General features: G+C 39.1%; 1 protein-coding gene across 14 annotated transcripts in view; it reads right to left on the reverse strand.

Moving 5' to 3' along the window:
- Positions 1-2,387: 2,387 nt before the first annotated feature.
- PPP4R1 (protein phosphatase 4 regulatory subunit 1) overlaps positions 2,388-18,967 on the reverse strand; it is a 90,447-nt gene continuing 73,867 nt past the window's right edge. For 9 of the 14 annotated variants that reach the window (XM_078851573.1, XM_078851578.1, XM_078851570.1 and 6 more), the window contains 10 exons: positions 15,175-15,350; positions 12,592-12,687; positions 11,429-11,545; positions 10,949-11,134; positions 8,925-9,086; positions 8,354-8,454; positions 7,457-7,577; positions 7,196-7,330; positions 5,472-5,613; positions 2,388-3,499 (listed from right to left, as the gene is read on the reverse strand). In XM_078851573.1, coding sequence (XP_078707699.1) covers positions 3,336-3,499; positions 5,472-5,613; positions 7,196-7,330; positions 7,457-7,577; positions 8,354-8,454; positions 8,925-9,086; positions 10,949-11,134; positions 11,429-11,545; positions 12,592-12,687; positions 15,175-15,350 — 1,400 coding nt within the window. In that variant the 3' untranslated portion in view covers positions 2,388-3,335. The other 5 variants (XM_078851572.1, XM_073331583.2, XM_078851576.1 and 2 more) reach the window with 4 other exon arrangements.

An 18,967-nucleotide genomic window follows, 5' to 3' on the forward strand; every position in this document is an offset into this window, starting at 1 on the left:
AGGGAAGGTCCTGAATGGTCTTTTGGACCTTGTGGGGAAGACCTGAGACCTGCAACCAGGAACTCCTCCTCATTGCCACCCCTGTGGCCATTGCGCAGGAGGCAGCATCTGCCTTGTCCAATACAGCCTGTAGGGAAGCTCGTGAAATTAGTTTCCCTTCCTCCACCAGTGCAGAGAACTCCACATGGGGAGTCCTGCGTCAGCTGCAAACTTGGCCATCACACCGCAGGTATTATACAAGTATCTGCTCACGATGGCCTGCTGGTTCAATATGCGGAGCTGCAGACCACCGGTGGAGTAGACCTTCCTCACAAACAGGTCTAGTTTTTTTACCATCCCTATTTTTAGCGGAGAGCCCCTGGTAGCCCTGCTGCACACACTGATTAGCTGCATCAACCACCAGGGAATCAGAGGGGTGGGTGGGTATATAAGTGTTCATATGCCCTTGAGGGGACAAAGTACCGTCTTTCATTTCTCTTGGACATAGGGGGCAAAGAGGCCGGGGTCTACCAGACCGTCTTTGTGGTCTCAGCACAGTAGGGTCGGCCTCCTCTACCACCACCTCTGCCTGGATCCCCAGGTTCTGGGCCACCCGTCACAGCAGCTGTTGTAGGACCCTGTTGTCTTCCAAGGCCGGGGCTGTCCATGTCCCTGCCATGGTCTCATCTGGGGAGGAAAGTCCTGGCAATGAGCCCTGCTCACTCCCCTTGCATCCATGGGGTCACGAGGCACCCAGTATTGCTGTGCCGCCACATCAGCAGCCTGCGGTGCCAGGGCTGCCGGAACCGAGATCATGGGTGCCGAGGTAGTCAGTGCCGAGGTTGCTGATGCTGGCAGTGCCGAGGTCACCACTGCAGTCGCCGGCACTGCAGGCGAAGGGAGGGGCGTTGGTGGCGCCGCTGCTGGCAGTGCCTGCGGAGGAACGAAGGACGCCGACGATACCAATGCAGATCTGGGCCTCGACGCCTGGTTCTGTCCCTGGCTCCGATGATATGCCCAGGGTGTCCAGAAGGGCCACTAAGTTGGGGGTTGCCACTGCAGTGGCCACGGCGCCGGCAGTCCAGTCATATTCTAATACCCATGAATAGCCATTACATTGGTTGTACCTTGGAAAAAGGACAATCAAAGTGTTGAAATGCAGCAGTGAACTCATAGAATAAGTAAAATCTTGTGAGAGTATCAAGGAAGCTTGATCAGTGCCAATGGTTCCATCAAGGATGAGGTTAAAAGGAGACATGTTTTAACTACATATGCTGCACAGAAGTTAATAACATTATGGACTAAAAAGCATTATGTTTGGTACCAAAGTGAAAATTTAGCAAACGAGTGTACTAACAGTGTGTCTCTACAGTCTGGAAGTAGTTTCACTGAAACAGGTGGCTGGAGACAGTAGGGATGAGCTATTTGGAAGATGGCAGGTGTAAAGTAGAATGATTTTAAGACAAATGATGTTAAAACGAGTAGTGTGAGATATCAGGGTATAGAACTGGCTGCAATCAAAAAAGATTACAATGGTGGAGTACTGTAGAAAACAAAAACAGATGACAGGATGCCAAAGAAAATAATGCAAACGCAACCAAGGTCAGACAGACCTAGAGGCTGACCATCAACTAGATGGCAGGGCATCATATGCAGAGACATAACCAGACTGGGCTTAATGGAGGAACAAGCTGTGGACAGGAATGGATGGCAATACTGTACTGCTCCCCATGTCTGTCAAGATGCTTTGGGAGGAGAAGGAGAAGTGGAATTAAGTTTGCTCATGGCAGCTCGATGAGATATGTTTGTGTGTTTGGTTTTTTATGGGGAGGCTGCTGTTTTGTACTCCAAAACCTAAGATTTGATGTAAAGTCTCCAACCCTCTTATAGAGAGGAGCTATAAGCAGAAGTCCCATAAAAGACACAAGGGAAGATTTCATCTCCTCAGTCACTGAAGTTAGCTTTTTTATGAGGAGAATGAGTAGATATCCAAAGGACAGAGTGGATTTCTTAGTAACCCTAGAAACTGTATTCAGCTAGATGAAGGAATTTTGATCAATCTGGTCCCTGAAAATCTGGGTTGAGGTGATAGCCCAAGTTCCCTACAGCTACGATGTCATTCTGCATTTGGGTGATAGGAGAGCCAATAAGCTCCCAAGAATGAGTATAGAGATTCTTGATAAAGATTCACTTACGAACTCCTCACCCTATTATTTCACCAATTTTTTAAAAAAGTGTTTCTGTACTTTTGTAAGCTAACTTGACCACTGTATTTTTGTGTTGTGGTATATTTCTTTTCTAAATATAAATCTTAAGTTTCACATTAAAATCCCTCTGGAAAAAGTCCTTCAAATATAAATGATATTTACAGAAATCCATGCAAGAACTAGAAAAGGAAGGACACGAAGTCATTTCAAAATTGTTCTTTTAATATCTTTAAAAGGTCACAACGTATTCAATCTTATTAATAAATTTTATTTGGACAAGTAGAGAACAACTTGTATCACAACATTTTTAAACAACATGATTAAAGACTGCAGCACTCCCAAGAGTGGTCACAGATATGTACAGTATATGAAGAAAAAGTTGCACCTTAGAGCCGATCATGATCAAGTTAAAAATACCTGACTTAAAGTACATGTGCTAATAAATTTCCTTCAGGTCATGACCAGCATGAAAATAATTAGGACACAGGTACTCAGCAAAGTTTTCAGCTAATGGGTACAGCAATATGCTGCATTTAAAGATTAAAATCAGATTCTAGTTTAGTGTTACCACTGAGCCCTTAAGAGAAATCCAAATTTCTACTGTTCCCCATTTACACACATCAAAACTATTCAGACTTAAGGATGTGCCCAGCTGCACACAATCAGGTTCTTTGCATGGATAAAAACTTTTATAGCTAATACTGGAGGTCTTACATCTGGATATAAATCTGCCTCTCTGGCTATAAGAATTTGAACTATCAGTTGCTAAGGAAAAAACTTGCTAAGTTAACTCCTCAGGAGAAACAACGCAAGTCTCTGGAAATCACATCTCTTCTACAATGAAAATGCTCTGCCAATTCAAGTTTCATTTGTTCAGGAAGACAGACGATTTAAGGCTTCAGTGGCAAATATAATCCTCTGAGCAATGTTTTTCTAAAGTCAAGATGAGATAGGTAACGTTTACTTTTTCTTGACTCTTAACATCCCTGGTATCAGGTTTAGATAACATCCACCCGTAGTTAAGTCCGGCAAGAAATCTCTCCTCCTTTGGAAGAGGTTGTCCTAAATCATCCATTTTAGGAGCATTTGAGGATAGTTTGCGTTTTGTTTGTTTTTTATTAAAATTATAGTACTATTCAGAAGCTTCTTTTAATAAGTCGATGAAGCAGTGCTCATGGCATCATCTGCAATTTTGGTACTGGCAGGGTGTATGCTTGCAAAATATTTGACATCATTGTCATCATCCATTTGAAGGGCCATAATTGTCTGTTCCACAACTTCTTGATGAGAATTGGCAGAATTCAGAAAATATTCTGTAAATAATGGAGAATACACGAGATATATAAGAAAAATAAGAGTAACAATATTATATTTTGGTGCAAAACCCAGCTACTATGCTACAGTGTTATATTCAAAAACATGAGCACGCTTCTACATCAAGGGCAAACAGAGGCTTCTGTTTTAATATGGAAAGGCTATCAGTGAGACTGAAATTCTGTATTAACAAATCAAAGTTTTTGGATATTTTAGTTTAATCCTTATGCTGTAGGCAGATACTGATTCATGACATTAAATATTAGGGCAATATCTACTCTAACTACAGTCACACCCAATCCTTGTAAGCAAGCAAATAATGTATTAATTTAAATGTATTCACAAACTAACAAAATACTGGGTGATTAATACATGTGCTGGAGGACTCAAGTATAATATAGTTGTCCTCATGGTATAGGAGTACAAGACCCCTAAAATTCCTTCAGTGTAATAAGTGGCAGACAACATGTGCAAAGGGAAAAACTCCTGCTAAGAACAGGAGTCCCAAAATCAATGTGTTTATATTTCTAATGGAAGGTAATACAAATAAACTGCCATGCTATTCCATTCTAATGACAGATGCTACCACACAATAAAAATGGTAATATGAATAAACAGTATGCAAGAAACCCCAATATGTGACAGTTTTTTTTAAAATTATATGATACAATTGTATTAAAAAATCTTCCCTTTCCACAGCAGTTTGTGGTTGATTTATTCCCAGAAGTATACCAATTAATATACCTTTTAATTTTATTTTTTAAATCTAAATTGAATAATCTATCCACTGTCTCTCGTTTTATACTTAGATTGTAAGATCTGTGAGATAGGGACTGTTATACATTTGTACAGTGCCTACACAACAGGGCTGGGTCCTCTAGATGCAACCATAATACAAATAAACTATAAATCAGCTATGAATATTATCCACGTAAATGTCTTTTCTGACTACAGCAAGGCTCTCTGTTACAAGAATTCATGAGTTCCACAGCTTAATTAAGTGTTGCATAAAATTTTCTACTTCTTTTATCATTTTTAAATGTAATGCCCTTCAGTTTATTTGGCTGTCTCCTTGTTCTTGTATTGATAAACGGTAAATAGGAATGCTGAAACGGTCTCCTCTGTATTGTTCATTATTTTACATAATTATCATGTCCTATTTGTCTCCTCTAAACTATTTCTGTTATGTCTTTTTGAAATCAGGGTGACCAGAGCTGAACACAGTATTCCAGATGAGAGAATAACACTGATTTATATAATGGCATAATATTTCCAGTATTATTTTCCACCCCACTCTTAACATCCTAACATTGCTAGCTTTTTCTGGGCACCGCTGTGCACTGGGGATGCTTTCCCTAAGGGAAGTCTACAGTTTGACAATAGCAGTTCCCTTGTTGAAATGTTGGAAAGGTTCTCCCTTCACTCTCAAAAGGAAAACAGAACAGCACTAGCCACCTCTCCTCTCCCAGAGGGACAAGAGACAGGGTTAGCAGTGAAGTCTGTTTTTCTGATCCCCAGCCTTTATTGCATACAGCATCAATTTTTAGACCAAACACAACACATTTGTTCTACGTCACATCAGTGAATCACCAGTATGCAGGCTGAGCAATATCCTTAATTTCCCAAAATTAGCCCATTTAGGGAAAACTGGTCAAGGAAAATGGGCTAAGAGGGGGAAAATGAATCCATCCATTTCTCCAACATTACAGAATAGCTCTAGAAGTTGTGATGTTGTCAACAGGCTTGCAGGTACTATCAGGGCCTCAAAGGTCAGTCCAGGCTAAGCCTTGCCACCCCTGGGGGTAAGGTTCAGGAGAGTACAATGTCGTAAGTGACTTCTCACACTGGTGCTATTTTCTCCACTTGTCTACAGCAAACTAACTAAAAAAGGAGACATGTTAAACATTCAATAGTTATCTTTGACATTCATCATCTATTAAACAAGACATTCTGAACTCCAGTAGCACCAACCTTTCTCTAAAAGGGTTTGCCTTAAAGTTTTTGCAAGTAGTACTCTAACATTTGGAACCCTATCGGATGCCAAGTGTAGTAAATGAGGCAGTAGTTGCACAGCAAATTGGTCCATTGGGAGGCAGTCATCTTCAATGACAGTCTGTCAAACAGAACGAAGCAACTGCATTAGATTTCTCCCCATAAAGAGAGAGCTAAAAACAAATACAGACCACAATGAGCATTCACAGATCCTACCAACTGAATAATAATCAACATATAAGAATATTTAGCATTCATAGAGCACTTTCTATCTACAGATCTCAAGATGCTTTACAGATACAGGGCACTGTACTTCCCAGTAGGAGGCGAGGCCTTATAAAGCAGAATAAAGGTTTGAGAAAAACTTAGATTATTTAGAAATTCTTACTGATTTAGACTGCTGTAATTAGATGCAGTGGTAAGTATAGGGTTATGTTATGCTGCAGTTTTCCTTCTAAGTACTGCCCATTTCAAGCACCATAACCCATATTTTAAAGAGCTGTCATAACACACAGCATTATATCTCTGTGTGTATATAATGTCCTCTGCAGTTTCCACGGTATGCATCCGATGAAGTGAGCTGTAGCTCACGAAAGCTCATGCTCAAATAAATTGGTTAGTCTCTAAGGTGCCACAAGTACTCCTTTTCTTTTTTAGACTTATCCATATATGTAATCCTCCCCCTACCAAACAACAAAGCACAAAATTTAGCTGAGTAAACAAAACAGGAGTGAACTAAGAACCAGGTGGGTAGTCTTTGCTGGCAGAATTCACTGGGAAACCAGAGATGGCCCATGAAATTCCATGAGACTTGCCTCACAGAGATCCTGACAAATTCTCTCCTCAGCTCCGGGGAGGGGAAGGACGGAGCTGAGGAAACAAGGGCACACTACCAATAGCCCTCAGATCCAAATCTCCAGAAGTTTCTTTAAATAAGATCAAACCTCAGGGAGTGGATATCCCTTCTGGGCCATACTCTGGGAACCCTTTCCCACATGGCAGAGCGATTGCTCCTTTGCCATCACTGGCCACCCCAGATGTACCTGGGGTCTACTCCTCCTCCACAGCTCAGACCAGCTTGTTTTCCTTGATGGTATTTCTGTCAGTTTCTGAACAACCTATGCTAGCTGGGTGTGTGGGAAATGACACCTACTTGCCCTTGCTGCCTGAATAGATCATTCAGTAAATGGTAAGCAGCTGCCAGCACTGTATCACTCACCACTAGAGGGTGCTCACTTCATACCGGTCCTTGGAACAAGCGGCTGAAGGTTATTCCCAAACTCAGGTATCCTAGGTGTTATTCAGACTAGTTTTTTACTGTCACTTTTTTTGTTGTTGTTTTACATCAACACCATACTTTGATCCTCTGAACATACTGAGGAGAAGACATGAAGTTTGCATACTGAACTTCAGTGGTATGCAACATGGGAATTTAGACGGCAAGAGTGACTGTGGAACTAAGTAATATATCAAACTCTCCTGCGGAGGGAAGAAAGTGCCCCATTTCTACAGCATCTCCTGATGTCTTCTATGGAGCAGTGCTGAGCAAAGAAAGCCATGAATTGTGCCCCCCATCTTCTCCCAACAGAGGAAAGATTCTCTGGCAATGATTTCTACGAACTGTTCAGGAAAATACAGATGAATCCATAAGGAAGTTAGCTGCCCACCCTCTCCCAAACAAATACATAAATAAAAGCTCTTACCTGGCAGATAAAGACAAATGTTTGCCGACCGGACCACTTTGGGCATCTGCAGAATTTTTCAACAAGTTCGTTCATGAGGTCTACCACGAAAGTTGATGTTGAAGCCATATGCAGCTTCTTTAACATTTCACTAACCTATAAGAAATGTTAAGTTAGCAGTACATAAATACAAAAATAACAACTTCCAACCATGACTTAGAAGTTTGAGATATTGGATTCACTTAAATTATTTTACATTAAAATTTGTTTCTTAGCTCATACCAGCTTGTAGGAAATCCATCGAACAGAGGAAACCTTATCTGCACAGAGGCTAAGGGCAATAGGGCGCAAATAGTCATAAACATCTCTGGCACTGTATAGGTCTATAAGCAAGATCAGCTGCCTAAAAGAAAGAACAAAGCATAACACAGCAGAACAAATCAAAAATGAAAAAGGTATCCTGAAACTTGAAAATTACAGTTGACACAACATTGCCTACCATTTAACATAACAGAAACCAAACCATCCATATACACTAAGAAAATTTTCCATTCTAAATGTTAATTGTTTTCTCTCATAATATTGAATAATTCCAGCCCTGTCATCTGCCACTTATTCAGTAAATATGACCCTAATTCTACGTGAGATCAATAAAAGAGTGCAAAAATAATCTGGGATAAGAAAATTAATAGATAAAAAAGTTTGCACTCATTAGATTGTATAACTAATAACAATGTTACAAGGTACATGCAAGCTACAGTGTGACCAAGCTGGTTGCACAGATAACAAGATCAACAGCTTTTCAGATTAAAGTGAGTAGAACAGATTTGATCAAAATAAGTATAAGGCATTCCCCACCCCCACAAGCATACTAAAATAATTACTGGTTGGACAATCTGAGTGGAAGTGCTCAATTAATTTTTTCATTCTACATTAAAGAGGATTTAAAAAATAGTTTATAAGGAGTAAAATTATTAGTAGATATTACTAGTGTGTCACAGACATAAGTAGTATATGTTGTAGAAGTCGTGAGCTCATATAGATGAGCACATGAAGATGTGTCAAAATGCCACTATAAAATAGTTCGTGAATTTGATTAATTGATCGATGAACTGAAAACATTAAAATCCACATAGCAGAAAAAATATCCAAATCCAAACCAAAACCTCATGAACATACTCTGCCAGCTCATATCGAAAACGCCAATTCCTGCTGTTATCGGTCACTAAGAATTCCTGGAGCTGATAAAGATATTCTCGTCTTTTGTCAAGATGAAGAAGCTGAAACAATAAATATAAATTTAATCAGAACCGTGCAGATTGCAAGCACTTAATGTGAATGGATGGAATATGAACAAAATGTCTATCATAAAACACCTACTTGGATTAAAAAAGCATCCTTTGATATATACAGTATAATGCTTGTAAAACATTGTGGGTAAAATTTTGCTGTGACTTGCAAGAAAATCAGCAAAGTTAATGGGGTATTCTTAACAACATTTTATGCTGTATATACTTTAATTAATAATAACAAAGAGTAAGTGGTAAATAACTGCTACGTCTTCAACTGGCTCAGAGAAGGAAAAGTATTAGCTTCATACAGCTTTTGCAACACCTTCTCTGGTACCATATAAGCATTTGGCTGGACTACTGTAAGGGATTATACTAGTGAAATCTATGGACACAGGGAAAACAAGTGGATGATAGGCATAATATATTATGGTTCAAAGTGAAATAAACATGAAATGTACCTTTAGAAAATCATGCAAGTGTTTAAGGACACCTATCCTGACTTCATCTAGATCCTTTAAAAATCCATTGAAGACTGGAACCAAGTCTCCAGCTGTGAGTTGATCTCCCAGGATAACTGCAAGCTCATGTATAGAGAATGCTAATGTCCTTCGAACTTTCCACTGCAAAAAAAATACAAATGCATTTATTAATAAATTATCCCCAAACAACAGTTTTAACATTAGGATTAGTTTTCTTATATTGTTCAACATTAATATTGCAATCCTCAGTACAACCACTTAATTCACTCATTTCTTTCAGTAAAACAGAACTCATTTTTTTCAAAAGCGAAAAACAAGACATGAATGGGATTGTTCAAGGATCATTTGTTCCATCTGCATATCCAGGAACTTAACAAGTAACAAAATTATTGTGTTCTTAATTAGCAGAAGCAAAACAAAAATTATGTTGGATATCAACACTTTTGCAGTTCTCTTCCTGCTTCAATTTTTTCTTATGCATATTGAATGTTATAGTTCTTGTTCCTCTCTGGCTTCTGTAATCTGTACTTTACAAAGCAGAAGAAGAAAGAAGGTACTCTGATATACTTTGATTGGAAACTGTAACTCCAGAGTTACATGAGACTTTCCCTCTCAGGGAAGCCAACATCTGACATCCACACACAGTATCAAATATTTTGTTCCAAGAAACATCTTGGCACAAGCACTGGTCCAATTAAGAGGTGTTAGGTCTATGTGGTCTTTTTTTTTTTTTTTTTGGGCGGGGGGGGGGGAAGAAGAGAAGAGGGAGGGAACATGACACATTGTTCAAATGGATAATGTATTTTCAATTATATAAAAAATAAGTATTGTTATTTAACCTTATTTTCCCCCTCTAACCAGCACTTTCCAACTACCAAATGAGATCTTTGCAGACTTAATCCTATTTTAGTGATTCAGTTTTCTCCCACATTATTCTTGTGGCAGACTGTCAAAGTAATTTTAAACAAACTGCAAACTTAGCAATATTTATTTATTTATTTTTAGTTTCTTTACTGATTACGTGTGCGCTAATTTTTTTTACCTTACTGTAAAGCACTTTGGGAAATGTGACTGATACTATATACAATATTCTCCAGTTTATTAAAAATCCTGTTATCAAAGCTCTGCATTACCTGAATCCCTTCCTTGTCCCCCATTATGAGATACATGAACTATATGCTCTCTGCAGCACGTATCTCATGTTGGGGACAAGGAAGGGATTCAGGTAATGCGATGGTTAGGAAAATAGAGCCCTCTTGATTATCTGAATAATCGTAAAATTGGGAATGTATCGTATAAACAAACAATATAGGTCAGTGAGTTTTTGCTCTGATACATCAGTGAATTAGTTTATGAGGGTGAAGTGGATCAAAAATCACTACTTCAAAAAGGAAGCATGTCTTTGAAAAAGACAGGAAAGAGTGGAAAATTAAAAATAAAACAAAACAAGAACAAAACAAAAACATTAAAACAAAATAAAATGATCCATACACTGAAAACTGCTTCCTTAGCAGCAAACAGGAACAGAGAAGAAAGCAACAGCCATTTCCAATATTTTAACATTTGTTTTTAACACACCAATGATACTGCAATACTGTTAATCGTTTATGACTAACTTTCAGGAACTGGCCAGTGCATCAAAGTGGATACCCCTATTCTCATTAAAAGTGCCACAAGAACTGTAGCAACCTGAAGTGATCAAGACGTCTGGTTTCTCATCTACCCACAAGGTGACAGGCTCAGCAACATTTATGCCTCTATTCTAGGTATTTATATAGTCCCCATTACCGTAGTATCTGAGCACCTCACATGGTGCTCAAGCATTGTTCTGGGACACTGGTCAAACTATTACTCAGAGGAAGAGCATCACCTACTAAATTACCAACACCAGTGATACGATATGAAAACCATAAATTCAAAAATGCCCATTATACAGAAACAGTTATAAAAGTGTATATACAATTTGTTTTCAAAGCTGATTGAGTTTAAATGCTTTAACATACCTGCATATCAGATGCTAGTGTCTCATAGGTGTCTTTCAGACAGTGCCAGTTCTGTCTACCTAACGTAAGTGCCACACCTGGCAGGCTATACGCACAATGTTTAGCAATCTCAGTATCAACCGTTTGTGCACGAGAAGGATCAGTCATGGATAAATATTGATCCAACAAGGCTTGAGGTACAACATCCTAGAGAGAGAGCAAGCCTTAGTTTGCCACATTTTCAGGTATTTTCCATACAACCTACTATATAAAACTAGGTTACATATTAAGAGAGAGAATTTTTCTCACCTCATAATAAAGGACAAAAAATGCTTAAAGATTAAGAATGTAAATATAATAATTCATAAAAGTACCATACACAAAAATCAGACTAACTTTAGTTGTTTAAAGTTGATATTTTAAGCAAATGTTAAGGTTACTTAAGCAATATTAATACAGAAACAAAATAATTGAGAAGGTATTATTAGTCCTTGTAAATACCCAGACTGAAGTTGGGGGTTGGACTAGATGACCTTCTGGGGTCCCTTCCAACCCTGATATTCTATGATTCTGATATTCTATGAAGTAACAAGGATGAACAGGTGGATCACTTTCACACTACCAAAACACAGTAGGAGCATTGTTTGAAACTTAAGAAGAAACCATTTAACTTAGACTTCTATAGCATTGCTCAACACTCTTACAAACATTACAAACTCAATATCCTGTGAGACTGGCAAACTTTATGCCTGTTTAATGAATACATAAAATACATAAAAATAAGTGACTAATGTTTGTCAGTACATGTTTTTCCCCACCTTGCAGAAAATTTTTACCATATGGCAAAAAATGAAGACTAAATTTAAATGTTTCATTTTGGGTCAGTTCAATATTAAACTGTGCCTGCCTGAGCTGCTGAAGTGCCTCATAGGAATGGCATTTGGGTGCCTCATGCCCTGATTCTCTCTATGGGCTGGGCTCCTTGCCTGGAACTACTTCTCCCATGATGCAGCACATTCTCCCCCCTTGCTGAACTGCTGCAGTGCTTCATGGGAGAGACAGAACCCAGCCCATAGAGAAGTATGAACGGATGAGATTCCCACACTACAACTCCCATCAGTGCTTCAGGAAGATATAGTTTAACACCAAATTAAGCCAAAATAATTCATTTGGTACCAAATCTAAATTTGTTTTTTTTTCTGCTAAAGTCAAAGTTTTCAATGGACAACACACTTTTTGTGAAAAATTCTGTTCAATTAAAAAAAACAGCTTTTCCCTGAAAAACAGTCTTAATGGAAAATTTTCAACTGGCTCTGTGAATAAGTCACTGAAGCTGTACAGCAAGTCAGTGACAAAGGAAAAAATAAAATAAATAGCTTGGGAGTCTTGACTAACAGCTCTTCCGTCAAAGCTACACTACTTCCTTTAAAAAAGACTGGAATGGTCAATTACAGCAGAATAAACTGCCAATATAACCACTGTCACTGCAGCAACTCAAGGCTGGATTATACAGTGACCTACTAATGAGGCTTTCACATCCTCTGAAAATAACTACAGCAAAGTGGGCCAATGGACTACATAACTAAAGGTGAACCTTCCATCATCTCCTGTCTATAAAGTTTCAATTTAATCAGAATTACAAGGGGAAAAAAATTCTCATTTACCTGTACTTTGGACTTTCTTTCCTCTTCAGGGCTGAAACTACTATTGGTGCTCAAGTCTGAATCATTATGAATATAGCGGAGAGTGGAATCTATGTTCTGCATATGGGGGGGGGAAAAAGGTCTCTTACAAAATGGGACATTCAAGGATTACACGCACACACTGAATTTAAATACCATGAAAGGTTGCCTCACATTGTGGGTATTTTCTTCAAGATTCCAGAGATGTATTTTTATTTTCAGCATATCCTTGCTGTAGCCCAAATTAACAGAAAAATCTTATTGGACAACTTTTATTTATTTAGATTCAAAATAATAAAGATGCTTGAGGTGCTATAATTAAATCATATTCTATTCTACACAGATTCTTACACCTTGCCCACCACCGTATTATCTGGAGTGCCTTCCATTAATGCAATAAGCAATGACTCCTGTCACGTGGTGTTCTCTCAAGAAAGGGGAAGGAACTAAAATAGGGAAAGAAGAGGATAAAGAATATTTACACAAATTAGATGTATTCAAGTAAGCAAGGTCTGATGAAATTCATCCTAGAGTACTTAAGCAACTCAGAACCATTAACAGTTATCTTTGAGAACTCACGAAGGACGGGTACGGTCCCAGAGGACTGGAGAAGGGCAAACACAATAACTATCTTTAAAAAGGGGAACAAAGAGGACCTGGGGAAGCATAGACCTGTCATCCTAACTTCGATACCTGGAAAGACACTGGAAAAAACTATTAAACAATTTGTAAGCACTTAGACGATAATACAGTTATAAGAAATAGCCAGCATGGATCTGTCAAGAACAAATCATGCCAAACTAACCTAACTTCCTCCTTTGACAAGGTTACTGACCGAGTGGTTGACTTTAGGAAGGCTTTTGACACAGTCCGACATGACATTTTCAAAAGCAAAGTATGGAAATATGGTATTTGATGAAATTACTATAAGGTGGGTGAGACACAGAGACCCCTTGGCAAAGAGACTCTTGCTCTTTGCGAACATCGCTAACCTCAGACCTGACAAACTCACTACACCAAACATGTCCTACAGGATATTTATCCATAAAGAATAACATTTAAGGATCTACATAAAGCTTGTAACTTGAACTTGTCAAGATTCATAATCATTGAGAGATGTATATATTTATATTGAAAGTATGGTTTATGGTCTTGGAGTAGACATTAGTCACCAGGAGATAACGCATCTTAGTGATGGTCCATTCAGACAAGGGGTGGTGTCAACCCCAGTCTGTCTGGCCACTGATGCAATGCAAGGCTCACTGGGGTTAGGACAGAGGAACTCCCCTCCGGTCCTAGCTCCACCCATCACCCCCCTGGGAAGAAGCAGGCAAACCTTCTGAACTTGCCTGCTGGCTCCTGATTGGTTAGTGTCCCCTTCTGCCCAGTTTACACCATTGGAGGATTAAGTTTTCTTGGTTCATAGTCCTGAGTGGGTTTTCCCTAGGCAGGGTGTATCAGGTCACCAATACCTCAGGCCAGGGGCAAAGAACACCTGACAGATCCCCCCCTTATTTTGACAGAGGTGCCATTTTTACCTAGGTACTTTTCAAAACATAACTTCACTTTAAAAAGATAAGAACTTCATAATAAAAGAGAGCTTGCAGGGTACATCAATATCTAGGTCATGGTTGTATCGCTAAGATTTTGGAAGGAGGGCAATCTGTGCATCTTCCATCAGACAATCCAAATTTAAAGAGTCAGATTTTACACATATACAAATGTATGTAAGGAGCTTCTTATCAACACAGTGAGCAATGCTGTCAACTGTAGCAGGTTAATGGCAGCAGAGTATAATCTGAAAACTATTTGCAGTGCCAACTGGCAAGCAACAATCCATGAGGGTTGCATCAAGATTTTATTATTCTTCTATAGCACTGGAGTTTCAAAGACCATCACACTTGTGCCTCCAAGTGGAGTGGAGAAGTCACAACATTTTTGCCACAACACATAATGAAGAACAGAAAACCAGTACTAAATGCTTTTGTTTGATTGGATGGGGAAAAAACGGAAAGAAGAGCCACAAGTAAAAACTCAAAATGATATTGAGTGGTAGTACCCGCCTTCATTCTCCAGAGACCAGATATTGCCAGTGGTCCACTGCAACATGGCCTCAAGTCCTGATTGTCTCCTGGTCAGAAAAGTGTGTTGCCTGCTGCAGTAAAATGTTTCCACCATAAACAAAATGTATCTCTCTCTCCAAACAGAAAAAGGAACAGTTAACTTATTTTAAGAAGGGCATTGTTTCCAGTAAGACTATTTTACTGCAGCAAACTATAGTAACACAGTTAGTTGAAAGTGACCATTAGTCAGGACTGAAGGTTTAACTTCAAGTCCTCAAATGATTCAGATGTACAAATACAGAACGTTGTGAGGATAAACTTTACTTTATGCACTAGGCAGAGCTGCAAAATTAGCAAACAAAACTTGGCATCATTTCAGCCTAAAGTGGGAACAGTTTAGCTATGATTGCTGCAAGAGTGCAAAATACAGCTCTCTCTCTGACTGTAGCCCTGTATTTCTGAATCAAACTGTTTGTATGCCAAATACAGCCATGTCTCTTACCTCAACAGTGTCGCTAATTAAAGACACAGTATCATCGTGAATTAGTTTATAATTCAGTTGGTCTTTGATGCTCAGTTCATTTTGAGAGTCCATTCCCTTGCCAATGCCTGCTGTTGTCTCTTCTTGAGGGTCCAAACTGGAGGCTCGGAGTGCAGCAGACAACACCTCCACTTGTGCTGTATGCAAAGTGAAACACGTTAATGGAAGTGGAAAGAACAGTTACACAGCAACAACATTGCTGATGGCAACTACCTTTGAAAAATAACTTTTAATTTATGGACTAGCCAAAGAGGGAAGCTGAAAGTTTCCTACTCAGATTATCAATGGTTAGTAAGTCCCGCAATAGAGGAAACCAGCGAGGATGGTAGGTGAGGGAGTCTCATGTTGGCCTCCATTGCCTCAGAAGGCGAAAACAGCACTGGAGCTAAAGGAGTATCTGTGTAGGAGGCAGGAAACCCAAGAACAAGAGGCTGCGGAGGCAACAGTATCTTTATAGAAGTATCTTTTACAAAAATGTGACAAACTACTTATGTTGAGGCTAGGTAAATAAACAGATGTGTACACAATCTGTAACAGGCAGAACACACACAACAGTTTATTGGCAATTATAGTTAAAAGAATACGGCAAGTAAAGGGTGGGAATAGGTTTGACTTTAGTTTTTAAACTATTATTGACTGATTTAAAAAGTTGTACTTTTAAATTTTATGAGATCAGCGGAACATATTTTTGGGGACTAAATGAATGAGTTGCAAAAGTGCAGTTAGCTGCATCCCTGTAAATCTAAGTGGAGAGCAGGACTGCTAAATCCTCCAACTGAGAATATAACGGTAGGTCTGGGGTCCTGGAAAATACACATTCAGATGCTCCCACGCTGCAAATTGCTAGAAGGTTGACTGGTCCCATTATGCTGAACTAATTCTGAACAAAGCAACTCTTCTGGAAATGCAGACGCAGCATGAGAGAGAGTAGGTTATTCTGTGACAATTGTAAATCTCAGTCAGGACTTAGAAATTTTTGATCAAACTCTGAAAACAGATAAAAATGAAATATGAAATTTCACTCCACCTGGCCCTTCTTGCCACTAGTCTCCCCACCACAAATTAATTAATTCTGTCTCTCTCTCTCTCTCATACCTCCCCAATCTTATTGATGAATTCCGGGCTCTACTTCTACTCCAAATGAAGGGAATTACAACTTCTACTCCAAGGAAACTACTGGGCCCTCTATTTCTTTGCACAGACACTCTAGGACTGCAGGATACACAAAAGATGCTTGGCCTCCCAGCAACTCTTCTCCATATAGTCCACTTGGCTCCTCATTCCCCTTCTCTTGACATGAAGCCAGTACTATCTGGTGTTTCCCTGCTTCTCTCCTTTCCTTCCTCAAAGAGCAGCAGCACCTGCCTTTCTGCTCTCTGCCTATCACCTTCCCTTCCTGGAAAGGAACAAGCGGCTCAGGGATTGCTCTACTTTGCCTTCCACACCCACTTCTCTGCTCCTGTCAAAGCAGCAGTGATTGGGCTGCTCTCTTCCTCTCCTCTTCCCTCCCTCCCTTCCAGGGAAGGAGCAAGTGGCTCTCCAGTCCAAATCAGCACACTTGCTTGAGCTAAAACTCTACTACCCTTTTTTCAAGGCCTCTCCAATACTGTGTACACATTCTGAAATTAAACAATTGCATCTGTTTTTATCATCCGCCTCACTCTACCTCCCATCTTGGAATTTTGTCTCATTTATCCTTGCACATAAATTTACTCACATAAGGCCACCAGAATTTATCAAAAGCCAGATTAATTTGTATGGCACACCTAACCTTTTTTTACAATTATGACGGACTGTTACATAAAGCAGAATTACAACTCAGAACAATATTAAACACTAAATACACAGCTAGACAACTGAGACACACACAATGGTGTGGGACAGGTAAGTAACATCACATGTGAAGGCCAAACATGAACTGTGGTCTTCTATCTCTGGGATGGTCTCTAGATGGGGGTAAGAACAGCAGGAGCAAATGAGTAAGGATTTGGTCATTATGTAGCCTAGCCAGTTCTGTAACTGACAAGCATTTAATAAAATACTTGAAAGAAAACAGTTACAGTAGGATTGTAGTAATCCATACTGACAAGGAAGCCCACTACAAATTACTAAGTAAACAAAAAAGTACTAATACTGTACATGAAATGCATCAGGTTCATTAGAAAGTATAATTTAGTTTTAATTAATACCATATTTCATATAACACTATTAAGTTATCTACAGTAAACTTTGTAAAATTAATGAGAATTTGATAATTAGAGACCTCACAGTAGTATTCAGTTGTTTCTTCTTTACTGAGAAGTGAGGGAAAGACCCCTGGTTTTTTTAAATGCACAAACAATAGATATATGGATAAACAAAATGAATGAGTTTCTACTATAAATTAAAAAGTGAAAGCGATTACTAGCTCTTATCAGACTATTTAGGCATGAAATGCTATTCCAGATTTTCAGGAGAGTTAATTCTTGTGAGGCAAAAAAACTGAAGAAATAATTCAACTGAACTTTATCCCACTGCACATTTAAAAGAACTTATCTTTCCTCTCCTCCCCCACAACCAGAACCAACATCAAAATATAGGCCTTTCATTTTCAGTTAAAATTAAAGGAATATTAAGGGTCTTTTTCTAAATAGATAATGTATATAGATGCACAACACTTCAAATTTGTGTGTTTACAGAAAAATACATAAATAACTCAGAAGAAAAAAATTCGTCTACATGGCAGCACATCTTCCCTCTTTATTTTCTGCAGTTTCTCTTTTCTGCTTCTCTTGTTTTCACTCTTTTGCTTTCTGTTTCTTTCCTTAGTGTTCACCCATTATTAGCAGACAAAAAAAATGCTCCTGTGATTATTTTAAGTGCTATAATGGTGCAGGTACTGTATTAAAAAAAAAGAAAAAAATCTATCCCGAAACACCTATTAGGAATTTCAAATTCTTTTGAGGCTGCTCTAATGATAACACACAAACAAAAGTTTTTTCCCAACTTTAACCAATATTTATTATAGGTGGATCTAGTAGAGACACACATACTTAAGGTTGACAGATATTTTCCATTATAAGCCCCTATGTTCTGTTGCTTGGGGTTTTGCCAAACTATTCATTGGGGGCTGAAATTTTCCATGCCAGGTATCTGCTTCAAACTTAAGTTTTGGGTAAGTTTCAGCTGAAATGATTCCGACATTTCTGAGAATGAGATTATGGGAAAATGTTCTTTTACCCATATTTTAAAAAAATTCTTATAACTATTGTGTTGAGAAACTCTAATTCCTCCATGCTTTGGAGCAGGGACTTGTAATTTGGCAGGGTGACTGGTTTGTTGACAGGTATATGCCTTTTGCTGTCCCCATGAAAATTTACCCAAATTTAGCCAAGTTATAAGCCTCTGAAAAATTGCAGTTCACACATGCTCAAAAGAGGCTTGTTTGGCAGCTAAGTTCTCTGAAGATTCTGTTTGCACTGAGCATGCTCATGGCTGCAGGGGTTGAGCAGGACTTCCCTTACAATTGCTCCTCCAGGCTGCTGCGGCACCAGGCACAGGAATTGAGAGCAGGAGATTCTCTCTCCTGTACTACTGATGCTGGCACCCAAGTGTATGGAGAAGGAGGAAGCAACCATACTGGAATGCAAAGGGGCGAAGAAGGGGCGGGGGTGTTTGCAGGACCCAGAGGATGGGGAGGACCAGGGGAGGAGGGAGACAAGAGTCAATTGAGAGGGAGTTAGGAGGTACACAGATGCAGAGGGGGACAGTGACA

The sequence above is a fragment of the Lepidochelys kempii genome, chromosome 2 (genome assembly GCF_965140285.1).
Source record: "Lepidochelys kempii isolate rLepKem1 chromosome 2, rLepKem1.hap1, whole genome shotgun sequence".
NCBI classification, from domain to species: domain Eukaryota; kingdom Metazoa; phylum Chordata; order Testudines; family Cheloniidae; genus Lepidochelys; species Lepidochelys kempii.